General features: G+C 35.4%; 1 protein-coding gene across 7 annotated transcripts in view; it reads left to right on the top strand.

Moving 5' to 3' along the window:
* The window catches only part of ZC3H13 (zinc finger CCCH-type containing 13), a 45,195-nt gene that overhangs the window by 14,152 nt on the left and 18,118 nt on the right, over positions 1 to 12,925 (top strand). For all 7 annotated transcript variants that reach the window (XM_090131640.1, XM_090131633.1, XM_031615859.2 and 4 more), the window contains 5 exons: positions 4,698 to 4,806; positions 7,683 to 7,822; positions 8,504 to 8,664; positions 9,367 to 9,564; positions 10,920 to 11,093. In XM_090131640.1, coding sequence (XP_089987766.1) covers positions 7,736 to 7,822; positions 8,504 to 8,664; positions 9,367 to 9,564; positions 10,920 to 11,093 — 620 coding nt within the window. In that variant the 5' untranslated portion in view covers positions 4,698 to 4,806; positions 7,683 to 7,735. The remainder of the gene's footprint in view (positions 1 to 4,697; positions 4,807 to 7,682; positions 7,823 to 8,503; positions 8,665 to 9,366; positions 9,565 to 10,919; positions 11,094 to 12,925) is intronic.

Below are 12,925 nucleotides of genomic sequence, written 5' to 3'. Positions count from 1 at the left end.
ATTTTAAAAATCACTGAAATCATCCAGTAGGAAAATAAGTTATTGTGGACAGCTCAATGAAATCATCTATTCAAAGTGCAGTCACAGTTGCAGATACAAGAATTCAGGTATATAAAAATGGAATAGAAAATGATTAATATTGTGCTGTAGGAATTAATGGTCCAGTTTTATTTGAAATACTGTTTCGTTATGATCACCTGTATGCAAGACAATACAGTCAAAGGTCTTTTGGAAGTGAGCAAGGAGTGAGACGAAGACTGGAGAATAGAAGAAAGGACATGTTGCGAATGCATATAATGTATGGTTGAGAGAATGTAAACTAGGTGCGTCTTATTCATACTTTGTCCTAGTAGAAACAATGGCAAATTTGAAGGGGAAATGCTATTTACATTATATATTATAGTTATACCTGGTTGCCAGGAGGAACAGTCAAAAACCCGAATAGGTTCCAAAGGAAGTTGAGACAGTAACTAATATAAAATCTTCCCTAAGTAAAGAGTTTTCATGTTGTTTGGAGACATAAGATAACCAGTAAAATCTGTATGCGTTTAGAAAGAAAATTCCTATATGGGCAGCTTATAAAATATATCCTTTATTATTTCTCCATGTCTTGTACTATTATTTTCAGAGACAATATACTATATTATTTGGATAACTACAGTGATCTCAAGGGTTTTCTTGATTCGTAGGTTTGCGTTCAGAATTATTTCAGTTCTGCATGTCAGTGTGTCAAATATGGTACAAAGAATTAGGAAAGGTTCTCGCAATTACCGTATTTAGTTGGAAATTCTGATATTGAGTGTTGAGTTTTTCTCTAAATTACGAGAAGGTAGTTTCACTAGAGTATTTGAAGTGTTACGTAAAGCAACTTCTGGGAGATCTGTGTCACTTGGGAAACAGTGGGAAGAACTTAATTTTCATTTAGGAAAGGTTTTTGTAAAGAGTGTGTATCGTTTGTTTCGTATCTATGCTTTTTGTCACTGGCTTATGAATACTTACACTGGAAATGGAAGTCAGCGTTGTCCTCCATCTCCGAAATGGAATCGATACCTGTTCATTTCGGGGAAGCTTCATTTTCTTGTATGTTTACGTTGTATAGCAGTAGTTTTCACTATGAAGATGTTATGTGCAGAGTAAAACAGTATTGTACTTAACCAAAAGATGATACAGTTATATACATGATAGCTTGTTCTAGAATTAAAGCAATAGGCGCTTCTGAATTAGTTCATAATGCTGCTGTACGTACGTGTAGTAACAAGGCTGAAACTGAAGCTTCTGCCTTGTAAGAACTGTAGATGGTAAGAGCCTTTTAAATGTTCTCTCTGTCAGCATTGGCAAAATACCACTTAATGACTAGAGGCATGTTTTGCAGACATAATGAGTCCTTTAGTGCTTGGCCGTAGTTCTTTGGCTGTAGTGGGAACTTCAAGTAGGCCTCAAGTATTGTGCTGTAGAGTGCCAATTACGTCTTAGGAAGTGTAGAACTTCAACTTCATTAGATGCTAAATTTAATAAAATCTCATAGCATTCAGTTGTAATGTGTTTTATTTTTCTTGAGTAGCATTTTTCCTGAAGTTCAACATTAAATAGTAATCATCTGTTTAACACATGTGAATAGTTTTAACTTTGAGCATATACCTGAAAACAGCATAGACAAGGTCTTCTAAATTATTGTCTACACTTAGAGAATCATAGAATCACTAAGTTTGGTAAAGAACTCCAAGATCATCCAGTCCAATCATCCACCTACCACCAATGTTTCCCACTAAATCTTGTCTCTCAGTACATGTAAACATTTCTTCTACACTCCAAGGATGGTGACTCCACCACCTCCCTGGACAGCCTGTGCCACTGCCTCACCATTCTTTTGGAGAATAAATTTTTCCACATATCCAACCTGAACATCCCCTGATGCAACTTAAGGCCATTTTTTTTTCTTTTTTTAATTAAATACTCTAAAGGTTTAAAGTTTCTCTTCCAGTAAATGGAAATTTTTTTTCAGAGTCTGCAGAAAAGTAGTTTGCAGATGTGTCAGAAGAGGATATAGTATCTTCAACTTCAAATGAAAGGCATATTTTTGTCCTTCAGGAGATTGATTTACTTTATTCTTGCTTTGTAAGGGAAAGAGAAAAAATGATGTAAAGTACAGGAATGCCTATAAGGATATGAGTGAATTATTTACTTATTAACTAGCATCACCCATAGTATGAGGGAATGAAATTCATTGTAAGTAAAACAATTACTGTAAAAGGAATATATTGAAGACTTTTCCATGAGAAAACGTGAATGTGTTTTAAACGGTCATAACTTAAATGCTTCAACTGTGTGCCCTGGGAAAATACACTCAGTTTTTAAGCTCAGATTTATTTTTTTCAAGATACAGTGCTACCAGAATATTTTCTCTTGACAATTAAACTCAAGTTGTTTAGCATATGGACGGGCTCAGATACAGTTGTGCTGACTTGTGAAATAGCATGCTTACATAAAACTTGTCTGTTCCCTTCCCCTACATTCAATAATTAATAAAATTCCTTACATAGATGATTTTGTTCTCAGTTCTTTTTTAGAAGTGTGATTGTCCCCCTGTTGCCACTACCGAATCTCTCCACTGAAAGGAGAAAATAAAAGCAGCTTCAGTATGTTGGGTTGGGTTTTAAAGTTTGGAGACATAGGTGAGATACGTACTGGTTCTGTATGGTTTCTAACTTGGACTTCTAAGTTGTTCTTGAAACGTTCTGATTAAACTGCAGGTTCTTTGTTGCCATGTTGCTTTGTGAATTGGCCTTGAGATGTTTTTTAAAGTTAGTGTCAGTGAGGGGTATCCTAACATGCGTGCTGCAGTTTGCTAGTACTGAATAGTGTTGAATAAATAGAATCCGGTGTTTTTAAGAATTAATGTCTATTATTGTAATTGTAAGAATTAGTTGGATTATATAGAAAAAATAAGCATTTTAGTAGAACAAATTCAGCCTCCGAGGAGAGCTAGAAGAACAAAAGTGCTTTAAGAAAAAAAAGAATTGATGAAGGAAAGACTTGATAAAGCTGCAGACTTCGAATCTTATGAGTCATTTTTGTGTTGTTCTTTTTTCAAGTAAGTTGCTTTGGAGCTTAGTATGGTTTTTGCAGTTAGACTGGAGTGCCTTTGGTTCATGTTGTGTTGATATTGGAAATCAGTGTCACCTGGTAGGTTAGGACTGTGTGCATCCTTTTACAGAACCTGTCTTAAAGTGATGAAAATCTCTCTTTTCCTCAGTATAGAAGCTGCTTTAAATTACACTTGACACAAGGTAGTTCTTTAATGAGAAGTTCCTCTGTGTTATTTAGTAAATGCTCAGTTTTTCAAAACCTTTAAGGCTTTGAATATGACATACTTAATGCATCAAGATGAAAGGTTTGAAGATAACTGTGCCTTGAAGTATTTTTCAGTTTACTAGGGAAAATAAAGGAAAATAAACACAGTACTTACTGTCATCGTTTATGTAATTGGGCTAGAGTTTGACATTGTTAAAGAAATAAAGGAATAGTTTAATTGTACTGACTTAGGAGTGACTCTCCATGATACTGCATTATTTCCTCACTGTGTCTCTAAGGTGGTATTAAGGGTTTAAATGAAGTAATGGCTTAAGTCCCAATAGGGAATAGCTAGTGAAATTCTCAGGCATCTCCTTTTCCTTCACATAAGGGATCCAACGTACCAGCGCTGAAGAATCCCCAAAAGACAAAAGAAAGCACTGTGGGAGGTGAGAAGAAAAGGGGAGTGGGGCAGGCTTTCATTAATTGCTCTTTCTGGTTTCCTGTATAATAAATTAGTCTTCTATGCTTGGATATTCTTTTTTTTTTTTAATTATTATTATTATTATTTTAATTGCATACAGTTAAAAGAATTTATCTTGTACGTGGCTTGAGTCCAGATAGATTATTTAGAGTGCGGATACAGCAAGGGCAGTGATGTTTTACTACTGGAATGCAGGAGGGTGAGGAAAGCAGCACAGGTCCAGTTGTCTTTTGAAACTGTTTCCTTCAAGAATAGTCTCTGACATCCTTAGGTATCCATAGGACCATCATGGTCCTATATACCACATGCTATTTAGCCAAATGTGAAGTGAGTGCTACTGCGATAGGCTTGTCCTATAACGCTAGGCCAATGAGCAAAGATAAAGCTTTCCAGAAAACCTGATTCAACTGTGTTGCTTTTGCTTTGTTTTTTTTTCCCCCTTCCTTCTGCCAACCTCTCTTCCCTCCCCACGTTGTTTATCCTCCCAAGTTAAGTGTTTCAGCTTCTCCAAAGGTCATCTTCCTTTCATATGATATTCTTATTTACAGCTGAGAACTCTTAATGCTGTTAAACTTATGGTTTTAAGAACTTGATCTGTTCTTTTGATTCCTATTTTAAATTTGATTCTCTGGCACATGCTTGATTCTTGCTCTGCCTGTAAACCTTCTTATTTGACAAATCCCTTTTTCTCTCTTTTCCCGATCTGCTATTTGCATACTGATTATATGAAATTGCATTAGAATATTTTGCCTGTGGATTCTCTGCTTATTTGAAAAGGCATATGGTCAACAGGCTAAGGGGGAAAATGCTTTTTGTGCTATAAAAAAGGAACAGCCTAAATACCATGTAAAATGTACCTGCTTCTTCAGGCTTCTTTTAAAAATAAAATTGTTTACTCTAATGCAGTGTTTTTCCCTTATAGAAAGAGTCTTCACGAGGAAGACATAGAGAAAAGGAAGATATCAAAATTACAAAGGAGAGAACACCAGAAAGCGAAGAGGAAAATGGAGATTGGGAAGCAAATAGAGAAGGTAAGGGAAATTAAAACTAATCGTCTCACTACCGTTCAAAGAATTGCAAGATCTGCAGGGCTGTATGTAAGGCAGAAATGGTTATGAAGAGTCATTCTCTAAGCAGAGTACTTCTATGCAGTAGCCACTAAGGTGCATTACTGAAAGAGAGCAAAGAGGCAATCAGAGTTGGAGTGCTGTGATAGTAAAACCAACTTATCTTAAAGAACATGCTGTTTTGACTCCTCAGACAACAAGAAACTTCGCTACTATCTGTTCTGTGGCAGAGCTTTAGATGAATAGCAGAATCCAAGCTGATCTTGAAACTGGTCAGTGAGAAGAAAATAGGACTCCTTTGAAGTCAGCAGGGATGTTTTTTTTTTGCATAATTTTTGTCAGCTTTAAAAAGGGCTCAATTGAAATAACAACAACTAAAGGTAGCATTTTATGAACTAATCATGTTTTGTAAATACTTGGAGAATGTTAGGAGTTCTGTGTTACAAGTTAGGGACTGTGGTTGAAGGTGATTTTCTTGTACTTGTGTTGATAATATTCATCTCTTTACTATGCAGACATCTAGGGAAAATCTGTATTGCTTTCTCACTTCTCTATTTTCAATTTCCCTTCTGTTAGATGCTGAAATGATGGCAGTGTGTAATAAAGTGTTGTTTATATGATTTTCCAAGCATTGGTGTTTCAGCGGTAGTTACAATATTGCAAGACAATGGAGAGGGGCAGGAGGGATTCTGATTCACATTTGGGGATTCTTTCTACCAAAAGGTTGTGATGTGTAACAAAGAAACAGTCCTTTTTCTGGAGAATGTGTAGCTCTTCTATAGAGAAGGATACTAGATATCACTAGTTGTATTAGATACATGTCTACCTTGTGTCAACCCCAAACCTTTCCAAAATACGCAAGTGATTCTGGATGCTTAGCACTTTTGCTTAATGTTTATGTTTAGATGGAAGCTCCATATGCTGGAAACAAAATGCAGACAGTCACAGCACCTTCCTAAACAAAATACATTGAATTAAACATTTGGGAGGAAGGAGGAATATGTTTTTCAACAAGAGAGGAGATGCATGATTGTCATTTAAATTAAGATGCCTAAAATTTACATGGAACCATGGCAAAAAGTCTCTCTCAAATTAGAAATCTTCAGACGATGGGGTTTACCTTTTCTGATACCTTGAAAATTATTTTAGCTAAACATATAAATGTAATTGTTATTTGATTAATGGTTGATTGTCTAGTACTGTATTGTAATGTGGAAAATCAAGGTTTAATAACTGTAGAAAATAAATGTTTAATAGTCCAAGTGGTCGTTTGTGTTTCTGAAAAAAGTAAAAAAAAAACCTGGGAATTACTCAAATTCAGATACAAAGAATCTATTAGCAGTGAAGTACACTATAAGTTATTTTTGGGATGGCTCTCCTGTGTAAATTTCATTAAGTAGGTGGCTTTTCTATTGTTTGGGCTCTAGGTGTTGCAATTATTGTTTTCAAGACACTATTGGAGTAGAATATGTAAAGATGTGTATTGACAGAAGTTTTCATGTGATTAAAAGAATAAGATGATAGAGGCTCTCCTTAAAGGTAGTTCTGAGAGGTCTTAATGATAGTTTGTCCTGTTGTTACCTTTATAATTCCTTTGGAGCCCAAAAGAAACGTTGTGCACAGTGAAGTCTTCCCTCTCTAACAAAACTAGCCATAATATATTTTCACTCCTTTCTAAACTTGAATTTTCAGAGTGATTTAAAAAGCACTGTTGTATGACATATATGCATGGAAATAGAATCCAAGTAAAAAAGTGCAACATAAAAACTTCTATTTCTATATATGTGTATATATGTAATATCAATATCTTAATTCATACACAGGTTTCCAGCTTGAGAATTTTCAATTTTTAAAAATGATGTTAATCACAGTTGTAGTGTCTGATGGATAAAGTAGAATTACTGTCTTTTAACACTGTTATATAAATGAATTGATGGACTGGGAAGGGATGTGTGCTGTTAAGAATTGCAGCTTTCTGTAAGCTCTTCTCATGCATTCAAGACACATGAAGGAAATTAGCAGACTGAAAATAATTATTGCAAAACTTCTATGTAGTTCCTGTGTGTCAGAAGAGGAATGAAAGCTAATGGATGTTTGATGGGATATCTTCTTTTCTGAAGGTTATTTTATCAAAGTGCTTTTTGACCATCAGACTTAAGTAACTGTAAACAAAATGAGGAAAGTAATCTGAGTGAGTAAAACTGCTTACTTTTTCAACAGGATATCAGTTGTGTGGCACGAAAGGTGTGATTTGAACTGCTAAGAACTTAATGAAAATTGAGAGATTTTTTCTTTTTTAATGTGAAAGCCAAGTAGTAATGATGTGAAAGAGGTCGTGCAGACCATTCTTTTATTTTAAACTGGGTTTGTAGATTAAACAAGTGTATCAATTGTTTTGTGGGATCCCTTATTAAACAGAAAGCTCTAGTATAGAACATTACTATTTAAAACCACTTCATATGAGATCTCCCAATAGGGCTCCGCATATTTTTGATCTTTATGCAAACGCTCATTTTAGATATTTTTGTTACTTAAATAGAAAGAAATGGTTTCCTGGGTTTCCCTTGATACTTCAGATTAATAGTTTACACAAGTTTCTAAAACAAGTGAAATCTTACTAAAGATGTTTACGTATTTTAATTTTAAGGTGTATGGTAATAACTGCATTTATTTCATGTTCATACAGATAATTTGAGGAGAGATTTAGTTTGTTGATGCATTTAGGTAACGCTTGAAAGACACTGACATAATTATGTTTGGCATCTGGTATGCTAAGTGAAATTATTTATTCCATATGTAATCAGTTTGTTAATCTATTTGCCTTTTTATTTTAAATAAAGACTCTGATAATGGAGATGTTAACTATGATTATGATCATGAGCTGTCTTTGGAAATGAAGCGCCAAAAGATTCAGAGAGAACTCATGAAGTTGGAACAGGAAAACATGGAGAAACGAGAGGAGATTGTCATTAAAAAGGAGGTTTGTATTCTGTAAATGCAAAATTAAAAAAAAAAAAACAAAACACTTCAGACTTGTTATCTGGAAGACCTGAGCTTCTGGACAAATACTCTGCTGTGTTACACAATAGTAAATAAGTGGCACGTCTATAACTTAACATGTTAATTGGATGTCACTTGCAGATATCTGCTCAATCATATAGCACCATAGGCAAGTTTTCTTCTCAGTGAGAAACTGCAATTGAATAACTTGAAACCTTTAACAGAATTAATATGTAGAAGAAAACACAAGGCATAACTTACACAAAGTTTGTTTTCATGTAAAAGGAAAGTAGAGTGACAAATGCAAAGCTGTTACTAGGTTGCTGAAAACCCTTATTTTTGGGAAGGTTTTTTTTCTGTTTTTTTTTTGTTTTTTTTTTCAACCTGATAGTCCATTGGGAAAACTTGGCTGTTAACTGGGATTGTACTGATTATAATCTTCTAGTAATACATTTTTCTAATGTATTACAGTGCATCATCTTCTCTTCGCTCATATTTAATGTCATCTTTTTTGAAATCTCCGGTTCGTTTATTTGAAGGAGATGTGTAAATGATTAAGGTCTCACATCTTGACTGTTATTTACACATTTGATCTATATCAGCATATAGCAAAGCTTTTGAGCATCAACATTTTATTATTTAATGTACTTTTTTCCTCAAGATTTCTCCAGAGGTGGTTAGGTCTAAATTATCACCATCGCCATCACCAAGAAAGTCTAGCAAGTCTCCAAAACGAAGGTCTAGTCCAAAGTCTTCCTCTTCGGCTAGTAAGAAAGAGAAGAAAGCATCTACTGTATCTTCCCCACTTTTGGATCAGCAAAGGTCAGTAGCTGCATCTTGGGAGAATATGGAAGCAGAGAACTATATTAATTTTTATTACCGAAGTTTTCATAATCAGTACAGTTTTTAATTTTCATTCCTTTCTGAACTTCTCAAAATGATGCTTCCTGTTAGAGAGTAGAACAGAGATAGTGTTATTGACTTACAGCACGTGGCGGCAGCTGCTTTATACGTTTATGTCAGTGATCATTTATATGAAAAAATGATGTAAATGTTTTTGAACTGTGAGATACGTATTTCAGAGCAGGTGGATGCTTTGTGCTGAATCAGGTAGTTAACTTTAAATCTAAGATATGAGTTCTTCAAGTTATTTTCTGTATGTGTGTGATGTATTGCACTGAAGAGTGGGGAGTCTAAGCAGACCAGATACTGCAGAGTTCTGATTTTGTGATACATGCAGTTCATGTGAGGACGTTGTAACTGCAGAAAACAATTGTCTGAATGGGAGCAGTTTCTATTTTTGCTCACTTGCTTCAGAAAGAAAAGGTTATAAATTGCAGAGCTCAGTGTGAATTTGTATCCTTCAGTCAAGTATTGAGCACTGCTTGCTAATGGAGTGGTGAATCCTATCCTAAAAGCTGCAAAGCCCTTTCCATTTTAACTTTTCCTGACAACATCTGGAAAGTCACTATTTGAAGTAGTTGACACTCTTTTTTTTTTTTTTTCTTTTTGATTTATCTCTAGGAGTTCTAAAAGTAACCAGAGTAAAAAGAAAGGTCCTCGTACCCCAAGTCCTCCTCCTCCAGTACAAGAGGAAACTTCCTTAGGAAAAAAACACAAAGAAAAGCATAAAGGCAAAGAACGTTTAGATGAAAAGACAAGGGAGGTAAAAGAGAGAGGGCGTGACTTTGAAAGGCACAAAGAGAAAAAAGAGAAGCAGAGGTAAGTTATGTTATTAGCTGTTAAACTTAATGTAACCTTGCTTTTAAAGTTATCTTTTATAAAGCATCAAATTATAAAGAATTTATAGCTGCTTTACCAACAACCATTTTGGTACTGGTTAAGTATTTTAAATGTGTTACCTGGATTGATAAATAAACTGTAACATATTGGCAAGTTTCATAACAATAAGTTTCTCAAATGCTCTTTGGAAAGTTTTATTATTATTCAGGACATTCGTGAATGAAATAATTCATTTGCCAAAATCTTTATCAAGTCATTTGCTTGTCTGCTTGCCTGCTTTTATGAAATCTTAGAGGACTAGTATCTTTCTAAATTGTTGGTAGCACCCTTAGACTTGGGTTGTTAGAAAGCATTTCTGAAGAAGTCTGTTGGAATTCTGCAATTTCTTCACTTATGCATACATATGCATATATGTATATGTATATATATATATATATTTCTCAAATGCTGGACTGATAGGACTATTCCCTTAGTCTTTTGAAGCATGGTTGTCATGTTGTGTCAACTTTAATACTTGATAAATATAACATTTGCATTTTTAAGCCTTATGTTGCCTTGATAAAAATAGAGTAGTACATATTTGTACGTGCTTGCTTTGGTAACAGCACAGCAAAGACTTAAGAGTGGAAGACCACTGAATTGTGTATTTTTAATTGGTAAAGTAAAAACTGATTTATTTTGAAATATATCATTTCACCTGTGTTTGCCAACTTCACTACTGGAAGGTTGTAAACCATAGAAAACTAAGTAGTACTGAAAGGGTCAAGAGGATCATGGATTAACTATAACCGAGTATTTCTGTGGTGACTGCAGCCTTTGATTTCAGTACTGGATTTTCATTGACCTTTCTTACTATAAAAATTAATGTGAAATCTTCATGAAGTGCAGTAAGTGAAATAGACAGAGGTTCAGACAAATCTTCATTTGTTAGAAAATGAATGGAAAATGAATAGAAAATGCTTAGTGTTTCAAAGTATCTGTGAACTTGAGTCTTCTTAAATAAAATACTAACATTACAGAAATTTTTGTATCAGGCAACAAGATGAGTCTCCACTGATAGAAGTTCTGTTTCACCACTGACTGAAATGTTAGGTAAAATTATAAGCCTGTCTTCATTTTACTGTCTCATAGTTCTGAATTTTACAATTCATTGGTTAGTGAACATCTTGCACTCTGTAACTCTGCTAGCTTTAAGGTAATTTCATATATGGAATTACCGATGGAACAGCCCTTCTTTAAGGGTAATTTTTGATCTTGTGAGTAGAAGTTATCTCATAGAAATGCACTAAAGCCTTGTTACGCCTGTTGAACAAGCTGCTCTTTATGTTTCCCAGAGATCCTTCTGAAGGTTCCCATAGACAGAAGCGTTCCCCCAGTCCTGCAGATCATTCTGGCAGTAATTCCTCCCCTTCCAGGGAATATTCACCACCTGCTGCGAGGCGACGACAAGTCTCACGAGCCCCAGTGAAATCAACTACTCACAAGCATAACTTCTCACCCTCTCGCAGGTGGGTGTTGTGTTCAGCTGCATAGATTTTACTCCCATGTTAGTTCTAGTTGAGAAACTTCCTCCATTGCTTTGACTGCTTGTTCATGTGTGTCTATTTATGGGTATGTGGTTGCCTCAAAAAATGGAGTTCAGAGGTTTTTTTATGTTTTTGTTTGTTTAAGCAAGTACTACATGGAAAGTACTTGTCATGTCAGAAGCACAAGTCATTGTGCAGGCTTCTGTTCATCAATTCCTCTCAGATATTTTGGCTTTACGTGGAACTTCACAAGTCTGATATGAGACGTGCTCAGTCTGTGATCATTTAGGAACTTTTTTTTCTCTTCTTCTCCCTCTTTGGAAAGCAAAAAATGTGAGAAATGTATCTTGGAGCTGGAGAAGGAGCAGAATTTCAGCATTCTGAAATGGATACAATGATGCACTTACTAATCTTGGCTCTGTCTTTCTTGAAAAGCAAGAGCAGCTAACTAAATAGTACAATTTAAGGACCATTTCAGAGACCCTTCAGATAAGATATAATTTCTGCTGATTCTAGGCATCTTAGGAAAAAATCTTTTCCACCATGGGAAAAGTTACTACTTTTTTAAAAAAAGAAAGGGAAAAAGCTTCTTATTTGAGTCTTAAAGAATTGCTAAGTTGTAGTTCAGAATGGTAGTACTAAATACTGTATCCCTAGTCTTTGTAATGGAATAGAAGGTATACTTATTTTCCACATTCTATTGGGAAGGCTATGGGAAGGACACCAGACGGGGTTTATTTTTCTTTTTCATCAGCATGAATATATGTGACATCTGTTGAGCTATCCTAAGAGTTGTAAGCAAGCTCTTGTTCCTGTGGTTACTCAGCTTATTAATCTAGACATCATTGATGGAGACTTTCTCCAAATTGGCCTGTTTATTGGAAAGGGATTAGAGCATCCTATTTCTCCCTGCAGCTGCCAGTAGTAAGGATACTGAAGAACACCTCTGAAGCACCCCTTTCCCCACTTCTAGCCTGCTACAGTGTTTTACTTCTCACTATTCATATGGGGATTCTATGCAGACATTTGAAGTATTGTGGAATGGAGTTAAGCAGGGAAAAAGTAGGCCTTCTGTTAGAGGGAAGGAAACATGTTTGAAACATTCTGCTTGTCTCCAGTGAAAAGTAAATGTAAAGATGATAAGTCATGAAATTAGATTCTCTCAGTTCTGGCTCTGAGTGTATTTTACTTTCTGAGCACTTTGGGAGCTTTACTACTGGTTCCAGGCCATCTGTTTCGATTGTATGCAACCATGTGAACAAAATACCATCTAAGTGACATACAGAACTACATGTTCCCTCAGGAGTCAGTCTTCTGCCCTCGGTAGTCAGGCCTTCCCTCTTATGATAGCAAGCTGCAGCCAGTGTAAATATACGTTTATGGAGACTGAGAAATTTGAGTTTATTCTTTCCTGCCATCCATGAAGAATATTTACCTGTAGCATGCATAGGAGACCTTGAGGATTTTTTTTTTTTTTTCAGAGTAAAGAGGCTACACACTTAAACATCCTGGATGTCAGACAATCTGGAGATGTTCCAGGCATCCCTAGTCTACAAAAATACATCAGCTGGATCCCGTGCAATTTTATGTATTCAGATAAATAGATGCAAATTCTTAGTCTGCTCTTGAGTACTACAAATAGTCTCTGGCATTGACCATCGTAGATGCATCTTAGTGGGATAATTTCCAGGCCTGGCAGTATCTTTCTGCAAGCGTACGGACTTGTAGACGCAGTACACATTAAATCAAAAAACAGATGCAGCCTGTTCTTCAGCCTTTTTCAATTATATATATTCAGAGGCTGATTTTATTTA

Source organism: Phasianus colchicus, chromosome 1 (genome assembly GCF_987193195.1).
Source record: "Phasianus colchicus chromosome 1, bPhaCol1.hap1.1, whole genome shotgun sequence".
Lineage (NCBI taxonomy): Eukaryota > Metazoa > Chordata > Aves > Galliformes > Phasianidae > Phasianus > Phasianus colchicus.
The sequence above is the reverse complement of the archived record's forward strand: the minus strand, read 5'-3'. Positions and strand labels throughout refer to the sequence as shown.